This window comes from Chiloscyllium plagiosum, unplaced genomic scaffold (genome assembly GCF_037043375.1).
Source record: "Chiloscyllium plagiosum isolate Xiang-an unplaced genomic scaffold, Cpla_swu_hap1 HiC_scaffold_8, whole genome shotgun sequence".
Classification (NCBI taxonomy): Eukaryota; Metazoa; Chordata; class Chondrichthyes; order Orectolobiformes; family Hemiscylliidae; genus Chiloscyllium; species Chiloscyllium plagiosum.
The window spans coordinates 68,358,384-68,372,217 of record NW_028270146.1 but is presented as its reverse complement, the minus strand read 5'-3'; the positions used below and the strand labels follow the sequence as shown (position 1 = coordinate 68,372,217).

General features: G+C 43.1%; 1 protein-coding gene across 6 annotated transcripts in view; it reads right to left on the bottom strand.

Moving 5' to 3' along the window:
- Positions 1-13,834, bottom strand: part of mipol1 (mirror-image polydactyly 1) — a 414,430-nt gene that overhangs the window by 203,340 nt on the left and 197,256 nt on the right. For all 6 annotated transcript variants that reach the window (XM_043697844.2, XM_087989940.1, XM_087989937.1 and 3 more), the window contains one exon: positions 6,953-7,082. In XM_043697844.2, coding sequence (XP_043553779.1) covers positions 6,953-7,082 — 130 coding nt within the window. The remainder of the gene's footprint in view (positions 1-6,952; positions 7,083-13,834) is intronic.

The window sequence follows — 13,834 nt, the reverse complement described above, 5'->3', positions numbered from 1 at the left end:
TAACCCCCACACTACCGCCTAACTGCAGTAGTGCTTATTTTTCCCCAGCACCATGGTGTGTGTGAGAGACACAGTGAGAGACACAAAGTGCACGAATCTTTATTCAATTTCCACCACCAGGAAGATAGGAAAACACCCAAGTGGCCAGTGACAAGCAGTGCCCTTCACAAAAAAGGGCAATGCTGTGTGATCAAACAGTGAAGGGGAGGGCAGGGACTAAATCAAAATAGAGTTGGATGGGGAAATAATGCACTCCACTCCCTGCGGCGCCCACCTCTTCCTGAACAACTCCAGGGTGTTGGTGGACACCGCGTGCTCCTTCTCCAAGGACACCTGGGCTCTAATGTAACCGCGGAAGAGGGGCAGGCAGTCGGCCCTAAAGACCCCCTCCACAGCCCGCTGCCTGGACCTGTTGATGGCCAGTTTGGCCAGGCCCAGGAGCAGACCCACGAGGAGGTCTTCAGACCTGCCCTCCCTCCTCCGTACCGGGTTCCCGAAGATCAGGAGTGTGGGACTGAAGTGCAACCAAAAGCAGAGAAGGAGGTTTTTAAGAAAATCAAAAAGGGAGTGCAAATGCCCACACCCAATATACACGTGGGGCACGGACTCCACGGCGCCACAGAACAAGCAGTTGGGCTGGGTGTCCGTGAACCACCGCAATCTGCGGTTGCAGGGGACTGCTGCGTGCAGCATCCTCCACCCCAGATTCCCGAGAGAAAGGGGGAGGACTCCCGCGTAGAGAGCCCTCCAATGGGGATACAACTGTTTATCTCTGTCAGCCAAGGCTCCTTGATTGGACCAGAATAACAATCCCAGGATAACGAGGCAGACTTCGTTACAGTCACTACATCCCTCCAAGTCCAGGGAGGTCTGGTTCTTCCGACTTTGCCTCAGACTCTGGCAACACTTACCAGACTGTAGCCGGTCCATTGCTTTTGGAGCGTCTCGGCAGAAATTCATCATTTTCATCTCGTGGTAATGCCATTGAGACTGCAACATCTGCCATGCCCGTCTCGTCCTCAGAGGTTTCTTTAACACTAGGTAGAGGAGGAGAACCCACAGGTTCTGACAGCCTTGCCACATGGTCGGACAGGCTGTATATGCTTTGCTCCTGCCCTATTCATGAGGTTTCAGCTTTCATGTGGACGACATGCTTGTCCAGAACCTCTTCTCCTACCCAAACTTTGTACATCATGGGACCTGACCTCATGTTGACCATGCCTCTTACCCATGCAGGCCCATTCCAGTCCTTTTCTCACAAAACCTCATCCCTGTAGTAAACTGCCTCTCTAGTTTAGAGGAGTCTTGTGTCTGGCATTAGCATTCCTAATGTTGTATCACCACTCCCCCACCCTCCCCAAGTCTGGGAAGATCAGGTTTAACCGGATCCCCATTAGCAACTCTGCTGGAACAGAGCCTGTAGTCCTGTAAGGGTCAGTCTTACAATCAAACAGGCACTGGGACAATCTGGTGTCCAGTGAAGCTGTATGCTGTTTCTTTAAGCCTGCATTCAAAGTTTGGATTGCTCATTCCACCAGATCACTGAACATTGAATGGTACGAAGCTATCCTTGCATGCCGAACACCACTCGACTTTAGGAAATACTCAAATTCCCTGCTGGTAAATGATGGCCCATTGTCTGTGACTAACATCTGTGGGAATCTGTGTACTGTAAAAGATGCTTGCAACTTGTCAATCATCGTCCCTGTATTTGGTGAATGTGATGATCTAGATTGCTGTCTGGGTCTTCAGGTTCGTGGAGTCGGTCAATAAATACACCTGGAAATGACTCTGTGTCAATTACTCAAGCAATCATTTATTCTTTGATACGGCCAGGTCGGTAGACTCTGCTCAGCCCAGAATAATGAATACTCCTACACCACCAAAAGAATTTGACGACTTACAGAGTTTGCATAGGGTTTATGTGCATTGTTCATAGTCAGACATGGAGCATGATCACATAGTAACAATCAATCAGATTCCCTGAAGTCTGCGTGTACTTTTGCCTTAGCCTATCACGCTTTTTTGTCAACAACCTGTTCTGAGAATCATATTTGTCCTGCCTTGCAGTTAAACCGTTACATCTGCATTTACAATATTCGACATCAGTCTGCGGTTTCTTGTTTGTCCTGAGTCACAAGTTTCTGTCTGACTTAGTACAAACCAAGTTAGCCAAGCAGAAGCCATTTTGTGCGGCTCCTTCAGCTGTTTTGTCCTACCTCCCAAATGCCCACATCCTCATTCTCCCCTTTGATTGCACTGCGATCACTAAAAGGGAAGGCTAATCCAAATGAATGCCCTTCAAGGCATTCCAGCCATCAACATCCTCTAGAGCGGCACCAGCATCTACGCAGCTCATCTGGTCACATTTATCATCACTATCAACACATGCGGGTGAGCCATCGGATTGCAAAAGGAGCATCTTCTGGGGCGAATCAATATCACTAAGGGAGTTCATAAGCTTAGCAATTAAACACTTAACAAAAGCAATACCGACCAACAGGTAGAGGAGAATGATTCCAATATACATAACTAAACTGATAAGTCAATTGTACCAAGAGCCCGATCCCCGGTTTCCCCAATTGGTCCCTTCAGTCATTCCATCAAGGGACACCTGGATCTCGTCTTGTATCTTAGTATTATTACCAGTGTGATCGGGAATGCCAATGATGCATTTATCTTGGAAAATGGAATAGACCCTGCTTTCCCTGGCTAGTATATAGTCTAAGGCGTACCGATTCTGTATAAAGACACAGATCTGATAATCCCAGTTTAATCTGTTCCAAAGCCTCTTTAGTCTTATTTCCTCGAATGGTCAGCCGCAGGTAAAGTCATTGCGGTTCTTTTGACTTATCACCCCTGCTGATCCTCCCAAACTCAGGGTACTCAGGATTCCCCAGCCTATCGAGTGTCCTCTAGTGTCACCCAGTGCCTTGGGATCCTTCCAATTGCAGCGAAAGTTGGCTGAGACCAACCGCTGCGGCCTCCTCAGTTGAAGATTCTATCAACTTGTCCACTGGCCAGGACAAGGTACTGTTGTGGGAACAAGGGCTCCGATAGCGACCTTATGGGGAACACCTCTGTCATCAAGGACAAGGAAATTAGTAGCTTTACCTTGGCTAAAGAAATAATAGCCTGGTTTGGTGTATATGAGGGAAGGTTTGTTAAAATAGGTTACTGAAATGTTACAGCAGGGGTTCTGGTCAGGTCTACAGGAGTAAAGGGCGGACAATTTGCAAGAGGCGTTGCTTGAGCACCGTAAAAAATGGGCCAAGAGTCTGTTGAATGCTCGCACTATATGGTGGACAATGGTCCTCAGAATTCTGTTCCCATTAGGCTCTCCCTTAGCTCTATTGCATGTGGTCTTGGCCACAGTATCAGATTCTGAAAAGAGAAAATACCTATAAATGCGCAAGGGAAGAGTTCCATTCCGGGTCCGTACCGGAAATGGGTATAGTTAATTATGCCGCATAAGGCCTGTTGCCCCCCACCGCCCCCCCAGCCAGAGGAATGCAAGCTGTTTGGATACACGGACAGAAGGTATAAGGCCCTTTTGTCTTACACAAATGGCGAGACAAGTCTCAAATAGGCAGGAGATGTTATGTGGAAATCTGAGTCATGGCACCAAAATGATGAACTAGATTGCTGTCTGGGTCTTCGGGTTTAGTGGGATTGATCAATAACTACACCTGGAAATGACTCTTTGTCAATCACACAGGCAATCGTTTATTCTTTGATAGGGCCAGGTCGGTAGCCATATCAGCCCAGAATAATGAGCACTCCTACACCACCAAAAGAATCTGACGATTTACAGAGTTTGCATAGTCACGGTGGGTTCCATGACTATGGAACAATGTCATTGGAACAATGACTATGCTCCATTGTTCATAGTCAGACATGGAGCATGATTGCATAGTAACAATCAGATTCCCTGAGGTCCATGTGCACTTTTGCCTTAGCCTATCATGATTTCTTGTCAACAACCTACTCTTAGAATCTTATTTGTCCTGCCTTGCAGTTAGGGTTAAACCGTTACTTCTGCATTTACAATATTCTACCGGACCTGCATCAGTCTGCGGTTTCTTGTTTGTTCTGAGTCACAAGTATATGCCTAACTCAATACATACCAAGTTAGCCAAGCAGAAGCCATTTTGTGCAGCTCCTTCAGCCATTTTGTCCTACCTCCCAGATGTCCACATCCTCACATGAACTCTACGCACTTTCAACTATTTTGAATGGGCATCCACAATGACTAAAAACAGAGGGTCCATGTAAGGACCGGCATAGTTGACATGTAACTGAGTCCAGGGTTTACCCGCCAGGTCCAGAAAGGATTTAATTCTGGTCGTGATGATCCTTTCGTTTCCACCATCGCCACCAGCTGTTTTAGTTTTGCCAGGACAGGATCTTTTTGTGTCCACGGTCTGATATTGGCAGTGTTGACTGCAAGGGTGTTCAGAAAGTTTAAAACCAGAATGGACTATTCTGGTGGCGGTGGCATCAATGGTATATCTGCCAGCGGGAGGAGGATCAAAGCAAACGCATATGAAAGTTGGCCTCCTGGACATAATTCTTACTTGTAATTTTGCACACTCAGAATAAGAGCCCACTACTAAATCCAAATTGAAGCAATGGGTGACATGGCCTTGCCCTCTTTGAGTAGCCCTGGCAAGGGATTGTAGTCAGTTACTATTACAAATTTATGTCCATGAAGGTATTGGTGGAAGTTTCTCATATCAGAAGTGATTGCCAAACCTATCTGCGTGTATTTTCATTGAGCATCCACCAGGGCATATGCTATTGGGCAACCCTCTCCACTGGGCCACCGTTGGGCCACTATTACTCCGATACTGTATAGAGAGGTATCACATGTCAGCACCACGTCTCACTTGGGATCGTTGTCTGCCAATACCTGTGACAATGATAACTGCTTCTTCAATTCCCTAAAGACTACATCCTGGCTACATGCTCATTTTCAAGGTTGACCCCTTTTCAACAGCAGATGTAAGGGTGCCAGGGTACAAGTGAATTTTCCACAATAATTCACCAACTCAAGGAAAGACCTAAGCTCCAGCACAGAAGTGGGAGCCTTTGATCTTTCTCAATTTATCTTCCAACAGGTTTAACCAGGTTTTGGCAACTCTGTAGCCCAAGAAGATCACTTGGTGTGCTTGGAACACACGTTTGCCCCTCATAAGGCATTCACCTACTTTAATATATAAGCACCAAAGTGAAACCCACACAGACACTGGAAAAATGTGCAAACTTCACACAAATATTCGCCTGAGGGTAGAAGCAAACCCATGTTCCTGGTACTGTGAGGCAGCAGTGTCAACCACTGAGCCATCATGTCAGTGGTTCTTCTCATAAAAGACCGGAACCAAAGTTGTACCCTTAATCTTTAGGGGTTCCCCAGTATAGATTCTCAGCGTGACCAAGGTCTTGAGCAAATTTAAGGGTTGGAGTGCACAGTGAATTTTGGTAAAGATTACTTCCGCAATCACTGACATAGCTGCACCTGTATCGACCTCCATTAGAACTGGCTGACCATTTAACCAAATGTTTATTTTGATTGTTTTTGATTTTGATGTTGCTAAGCAATTTATCTGCTCCAAACCAGCAGTAGGTGGACTTTCCAGGGTGTGCACTCTCCGGGACACTTGCCTATGAGTTCTCTTACTCAATTCAGCCCAAGGGGCATGCTTTTGCTATCTCAAGTCTGCATATTGGCAGCAACTTCAAGAGCCTGCTGGCCCAGATCTTGAGAAAATTCTAATCATTTAGCAAATGCTTGGCTTTGTTTTTGAGCTTTGCTATAGGCTGACTTAGACCTAGAGTTCCTCTGTTGAGGATACGCTCTGAATGAGACTGTGCAACTGCCTTCACTCAAGTGGTGTTCTCCGAGCTCCCTGGCCTGGCGAGGATTTCCACTTCCATTGGCATACCCTATAATTCATAAGCTCCACTTGCTGTATTTTCTAATGACAAAGTCAACAGTAGTGCCTGTTTGGAGTTCATCTGGGCTTCAGCTAGTCGGAGTCTTTGTATAATCACATCATTAATCCCATGTACCAAAAGGTCTTGTTAAACCAAAATCTGCTAGTCATGTTAACCTCATCAAAATATTCCCCTGGTTCTCAAACTGCCAGGTGTAACCGATAGCTTCTCAGAAATAGAGGAGCCTTGGAGTTGTAATATTCCTCAGCTAAATCGATCAACTCTTGAAAGGTTTTAGTATCTGGTGCCTCAGGAAAAGTTAGGTTCCTAATAACCAAAAAAAACTGTAGGTCCACAAGCAGTCAAAATTACTCGTTGCTTTTCATCTGCCTCAATCTCATTTACCCGGAAAAAAATAACACGTTCTTTTTAAGTACTGGGCCCAGTCTTCGATGGCAGGACTGAACAAGTCAAGATTCCCAACGTGGCATGATGCCAGAAATGCTTACCCCAACTCAAAGACAACTGTTGCGATAAATCTCTACAGGGGTGTGTTTTTCTTTCATTGCCACTGAAATAACTCCATGAAGGCCAGTATCTCGTCACTGAGTCATCCTGTATTTATACATGCATAGTACATGACACTGATGCAGCTAGCACAGAGCTGGCTCCTAGAGTGACCAGAATCCATGACATTCTTGTTTATATCTGTCAGCTGAGTCCCTCTGATTGGATCTGGCTCACAGCCCCAATCAGGGAACTCATATTCTACAAGGACCACCTGGCTGACCTCATTATTATCACTGCACAGACAGTAATGTGAATTTGAGATTAACTTGTAAAATGGTGGAGCAGGCCCAAGGGGGTGAATAGCATATCTCTGCTCCTTGTTCATATCTTCCTTAAAAGAGAGTGATAATTAATTGGGAAGCACTTCATGGGGTTTATTTAAATATTTTCTACTTTGATTCGGAAAAACTTGTGAAAAATATATTTTTAAATTCAGTGTACATACCCTTCAAAGGTCTGTTCTAGCCATTTAGCTCGGATGAGGGCTTCATCTCTTTCTTCATTGGCAAGTCTAAGTCGAGCCATAACTGCTGCATCCCGTTCCTTTTGTGCATGATAGATTTCTTCAACAAGCACTGTAAAAAGCACAAAGTCAATCAATAAAGAAGCTAGATTTTATGAAGGCAGCTAGAAACTGAGAGAGCAAATGTGCTTCAGTGGTCAATGGGACGTGGGCCACATCATGACAGCAGCAGCCAAATAGGTGGCTGTTATTCTTATTAAGGTTGAATGTCCACACCTCAGGAGCTGCTAGTCAATCAGAGAACTTGCCACTTAAGAGTACATTGAAGACTGTCGGTCCTCAAATTCAAAGGATTCCTGATGAAGGGTTTTTGCCCGAAACATCGATTCTCCTTGGATACTGCCTAACCTGATGTGATTTTCCAGCACTGAGCTGAAACTTTATTGCTGGAACAGCACAGCAGGTCAGGCAGCATCTAGGGAACAGAAGATTCGACGTTTCGGGCACATGCCCTTCTTCAGGAATGAGCAGAGAGTGTTCAGCAGGAGAAGATAAAAGGTAGGGAGGAGGGACTTGGAGGAGGGGCGTTGGAAATGTGATAGGTGGAAAGAGGTCAAGGTGAGGGTGATAGGTCGGAGTAGGGTGGAGGCGGAGAGGTCAAGAAGAAGACTGCAGGTCAGGAAGGCGGTGCCGGGCTGGAGGGATTCGGCTGAGGCAAGGTGGGGGGAGGGGGGATGAAGAAACTGGTGAAGTCCAAGTTCATCCCCTGTGGTTGGAGGGTTCCCAGTCGGAAGATAAGACGCTCCTCCACCGACCGTCGCGTTGTTGTGGTTTGGCGGTGGATGAGTCCAATGACCTGCATATCCTCGGTGGAGTGGGAGGGGGAGTTGAAATGCTGTGCTACAGGGTGATTGGGTTGGTTCGTCCGGGTGGCCCAGAGGTGCTCTCTGAATCGCTCCGCAAGTAGGCGGCCTGTCTCCCCAATATAGAGGAGGCCACACCGGCTGCAGCGGATGCAGTAGATAATGTGGGTGGAGGTGCAGGTGGAGGTTCACTTTGATCTCCAGCGTCTGCAGACCTCACTTTCTCCTCGTGATTTTCCAGCACCACACTCTCAGTCCTCAAAGTCAGCTATGTTATCTGGGTGAACAGACTAGTGGCTGTGTGGAAAGGTAGCTTGCTCAAGGTAACTAGCATCATTACAATGGTTTACCTAGTGGCCTTCCAATACAGAAAATGCCCTGTGACTGGTAAAATGGCAGTGAAAATTGCCCTGCAGGCAATCAGACTGTCTGCAAATGGCAGGATCTCATAGTGGTGGCACAACAATGGGCCCACCAACTCTTATCTTGGCACTGGCTGATAAAGTCTAGCCTCACATGCCTTAAGACATGAATCTTTAAATACTTAGCACTAGAGTTCCAAGTGAGCAACTTTGGTAAACATTTTATGATAAAATTAGATTCAAAGACATCAGATGCATGCCTAAACCACAAGACGCCAAGTCTTCTGTTGGCCTGAATTTATGGTCGCTTGCAGTGCACAAATTGGCCACCATATTTGGTCACATAACAACAATAATCCTAATTCAAAAATTATTAATTCACTGAGACCACTTTGCAGCATGTTGAGGATGTAAAATATGTTCTATCAATATGATATCCTTTCTCAATATCCTTCTATTTCCCTCTAGAGTTTTCAGATGTTCAAATATTGTTGGTGATCATTAATCATTTCATGTGATTAATATGAACAGATAAGAGATTTACTGACAGTTGGTGTCAGATCTAGTAGTTGGAAAAAAAATTGAATGAAAACACTAAGAATTGTTGAAATTACATTAGTAACATAATGCCTAATTGCAAATGTACAGTAATAGTCATGTGCAGCAATGCACTGCTGAATTATTTAAATCTGTGTAAATTTATTTGCCAACACAAAATTAAGAAAACAGATGACACGTACTTCAGAAACAGATTTTATAAAATAGTTTAAAGCTCAACTGAGTCCTTGATTAGTTGTCCTATTACAGTTTTGGAAACTTTGTTTCATGCTAGTTGCTTACCCTTGTAACCAATGGTTGCATTATGAGCATGGTTGTAAAATGATATTTTAATGCATCATTTGCTGATTGTGAATCGACATTTCAAGCTTTGTTTTGTTAACTGAAATAGAGCCTGGTTTGAATGGGAATTGCAAATGATCTCAAATAGCATGGAGAATTAGAATACAATACTTCACATGAGTATCCATGCCAATCCTCTTGAGTGTGATCCAGTTTCTCTTCCCAGATCTGTAAATGCTACTGTAGGAGCTGTGGAGTCACTTGTTTGCTTTAGGGGTGGGGAAATTATACTTAAAACACAAGCATGTTTTTAAAGAATAACCAAATTACATTGCAGGTACTTCCCCTTACACTAACTTCACATTTACATACAATTGAACAATAAGGTACTTAAATCAGAAGCAATACCAAGTGATCTGAACCATTTAATTTCACACGGTAGTTAACATTTAATTTTTTAAAAATGTATTCCACGTATAAAAGAATGAAAATGTTCACAACTCCAATACTGACAATAAAATACAAGGCCATGAGACACAAGAGAAAAAGGACACTATTTAGCCCATCGAGTCTGCTCCACTATTCAATGAGATCATGGCTGACCTGACAATCCTTAACTCATTTCCTGCTTTTTCCCCAAAACACTCGATTACCACACTGATTAAAAACATGTATGCCTCAGCCTTGAGTATACTTACTGAATTAACCTTGACAGCATCTGCAGTAAAGTATTCATTAGATTCACTACCCTTGAGAGAAGACATTTCTCCTTATACCCGCCTTAAATGCACAACTCCTTATTCTGAAATTATGTTTTTTGGTCCTTGATTCTTCCACACCTTTTCCACATCTCCCCTGTCAAGTCTCCAAAGAATCATCAATGTTTCAAGAAGGTCACCCCTCATTCATCTATATTCCAATGAGTATAAGCCTAACCTACCCAACTTCTCCTCATAAGACAGTCTCTCCAAACCTGTAATCATCCATGTGAACCTACATCCAAAGCTAGTATATTTTTGTTTAAAGGGGCCCAAAACTGTTCACAGTGTACCAGCAGTGGTCTGACTAGTGCTCTATATAGTTTAGGCCAAACCTCCTTACTTTCATAGCCTATTCCTGTTGAAATGAAGTCTTCAAAGGCAGACATTGGGATACGCAACAACACAGACATGCAGAGCTAATAGGCAAGCTCAGTACCCATGAGGATGGCCTTAACCAGGATCTCGGGTTCATGTCTCACTACAGGTGGCCCTACTACATTATACACGTTCACACACAAGCACATATACACACACACTCTTACATATAATCACACTCACACAGACCCTCTCTCATATACACACCCTCTCTCAGACAGACACACTCACACACCCAGGTGATATTTTATAAATTCCTACTTTGGAAATAGAAACAGTCTGACTCAAGGTTGGGATACAGACAGACTCTAACTTCACACCTTTAATGCATTGTCTCAGCTGAGACGTCACTTTCTTTTATAAAACCTTAAGTTATCTCGGGACTGTGATTTGAAAGAATGAAATGAAACCAAGCTAACTCTGCTTAATCATATTATGTATTGCTAAATGCTCTGCTTTTGCATCTTTTATAATAGAACTAGCATTTTCCCAAAAAAACAGCCATTAAGTGGCCAACACTTAGTTGTTTGTCTCCTTCCCTTTTTAAATAAAGATGTTACATTAGCATTTTCCAGTCAGCTAAAACATTTCCAGAATCTAAGGATTTCTGGAATATCTGCAATAGTTTTAAGTTGTTCAAAATTTGTTCCAATTCTTGTATAGCTATTACTAAAATTAAGTCTTCTAATGGAACTGAAGTAGTCCATTTATGAAACTTAAGTTTTCAAAACTTGTACGTTTTAGGTTTCAGGAGAGAGTTTGGAAATTGCACTTAGCCATATTTGGGTTGACTGCTACGAATTTCATTATTTGGTCAATGAAGATTCAAAACAGCTAACTCAAGTTCCAAGTTGACAAATATTAGCATTTACTATCCATGCCAAGAATGATATAACAAGATATAAGAAAGTGTAACATATATTTCTCAAATTTGGATACCTCCAATTTTAAATTAGCAAATCAAATACATTTAATTCAGTTAAAAGATATATTTGTTAGTAAGAACTTTCAGTTTCCTAGCACCTTGCACAGCACTGGGGTATGTCAAAACACTTAATAATCAATGAAGCTGTCTTAAATTATAGCCACTAATGAAATGTAGAGCACCAGCAGACTTGCTATTTTTAACATAATAAGCACAAGCATGAAATTCATTAACTTGTGCATACAGATTTACACAACAACAATGTATATAAAAGGGGTAAAACTACATTACAGGATTTAAGTACACAGTCAATGAGGAAAGTCTGAAATTTTATTATTTTTATTTGATTGGCTTCAAATCTTTATTTATATACAGCAAAAACTTTGAATCTCGGAAAAGACCTATTTGTATGTACGACCATAGTCCAACTCTCCAGAAACCAGAAAACTGTTGAGAACTCAATTCCTGGTCTCAAATCAGCCATAAGGAGCAGAAATATCTTGCATCCAGCAGAAATGACAGGTAGTGGAGCTCCTGTTAATCCCCTTCAATTGTGTGAGCCAAATTATCTTGCCATCCAGAGGGCATCATCCTCATCTCCAGACTACTGGGATTCAGAGATGCTGTTCGGGTAGTCTGTCCTGGTCCCTAACAGCTGCATATCTGCTCTGATATCCCTCACTGGCTCTACAGACTGTCAGAGGCTTCATGATGATTCCTCCTACTATGGTATAGCTCACCATTCCTGGATTCCTACTTCTGTCTGTTCCTCCTCTCTCACAATCTCCTTCTTGTGATTTCTGTCTCTGTCTCTTCTTCAGCTCATGTTCAAGCCTTCAGACTCCACTCTCTAGCCTGCTTCTTACCCCAAAGGTGTCCACAAGGCCAACCAAATTCACAGCCCAGCATTCTCAACCATCATCAACAATTATTGGTAGGATGTAAGAATGCTCTGCAAAAGGCACTGATTGTCATCTGGTCCCATGTTGAAGACAGGGAGTCAGAGCCTGGCACAACTCCCTGCTATAATAATATAAAAACACTCCACTGGAAAACAAGTTAATAGAATCATACAGAGAAGCTGTAACCTATCATGCCCCTGCCAGTGTTTTACAACAAGCTGCCAAAATAATCCCAAACCACTGGTCTATCCACATTTCTCTGAATTTTATTGCTTTAAGAGTATACTGCAATTCCCTTTTCAAAGTTAACTTTTTTTTATTCATTTACAGGATGTGAGTATCACTAGCATTTATTGTCCATCTCTAACTGCTCAGAGGACAGTTTGGAGTCAGCCATGTTATTGTGCATCTGGGATCACAGTTTGACTGTTAAAATGCAGGCTACCTTGAGAATGTGGCTAGCTAAGCATACATCTTGAACTGCATAACTAAATGCATTCATGCAAAAACATGGAAGCTACGTTGGACCTCTTATTGAGTCAAATAAAATAATAAAACCAGAGTATTGTGTACAATTATGTGAGCATCCTGAATAGAGTGCAAAGGAGATCTACCAGAATGCCTCCAGGATTGGGAATTATAGCAACAAGTTTAGATTGGAGAAGATTGAGATTAGATTTAATGGAGGTGTATATTGTTAAACACATTTCAATAAGGTAGACAAGGAAAAACTGATTATGCAAGGGAATTATGCAATGTTTTGGGTTTTAAAAAGTGCAGGAAATGTGAGGAAGAACATTTCTTTTCTGTGATCAGTGTCAATAAATGTCAATTTGCACAACACCCTTTCTTGAATAAAGGTGTGACATTTGAAATTCTCCAATCCTCTGCTGCCACCATTTCCAGGAAATACTGGAAGATTATGGTAAGTCCGTCTGTGTTCCACTCTCCAGTTTCTTTTGCAATTTGGGATGTGAGTCATAGACCAGCCAGCATTCTGAATAATCCTGCCTATCAATTTTCAATCCAGCCATTGCTTGTACTATATCAACTAATATTCTGTTTTCACCAGTTTCCTCATTTCCCCTTCCCCCACCTCACCCCAGTTCCAAACTTCCAGGTCTGCACTGTCCCCATGACTTGTCCTACCTGCCTATCTTCCTTTCTACCTATCCACTCCACCCTCCTCTTTGACCAATCACCTTCATTCCACCCCCATTCATCCATTGTACACGTTGCGACCTTCTCCCACCCTCCTCCCTAACCTATCACCTTCATCCCCACCCCCACTCACGTGTTGTATTCAATGCTACTTTCTCCCCACCCCCACCCCCGCTCACTTATTGTATTCTATGCTACTTTCTCCCTAGCCCCACCCTACTCTCATTTATCTCTCCATTCTTCAGGCACTCTGCCTGTATTCCTGATGAAGGGCTTTTGCCCGAAACGTCGATTTTCCTGCTCCTCGATGCTGCCTGAACTGCTGTGCTTTTCCAGCACCACTCTAATCCAGAATCTGGTTTCCAGCATCTGCAGTCATTGTTTTTACTCATTGTTTTTACTTTGTCTTGGTGAATACCAACACAGTGTGCTCATGAAATATTCTAGCCTTGCCCTCCTGCTCTATGCATCCTCTTTGACCCAAATGGATACCCCTTTACCCTTTATGACCTGGTCACTATTTGTATGCTGGTAGTAAACATTTGGTTTTCATTGTATTCTCATATTGTCTTTTTGACAGCATTATTTCCCTCTTGATTTCCAAACTGTTCCACTAGGTCTTCATGACTTTGTCAATCAAAAATCTGTCGAGCTCAGCCTTGAATATATGCAATG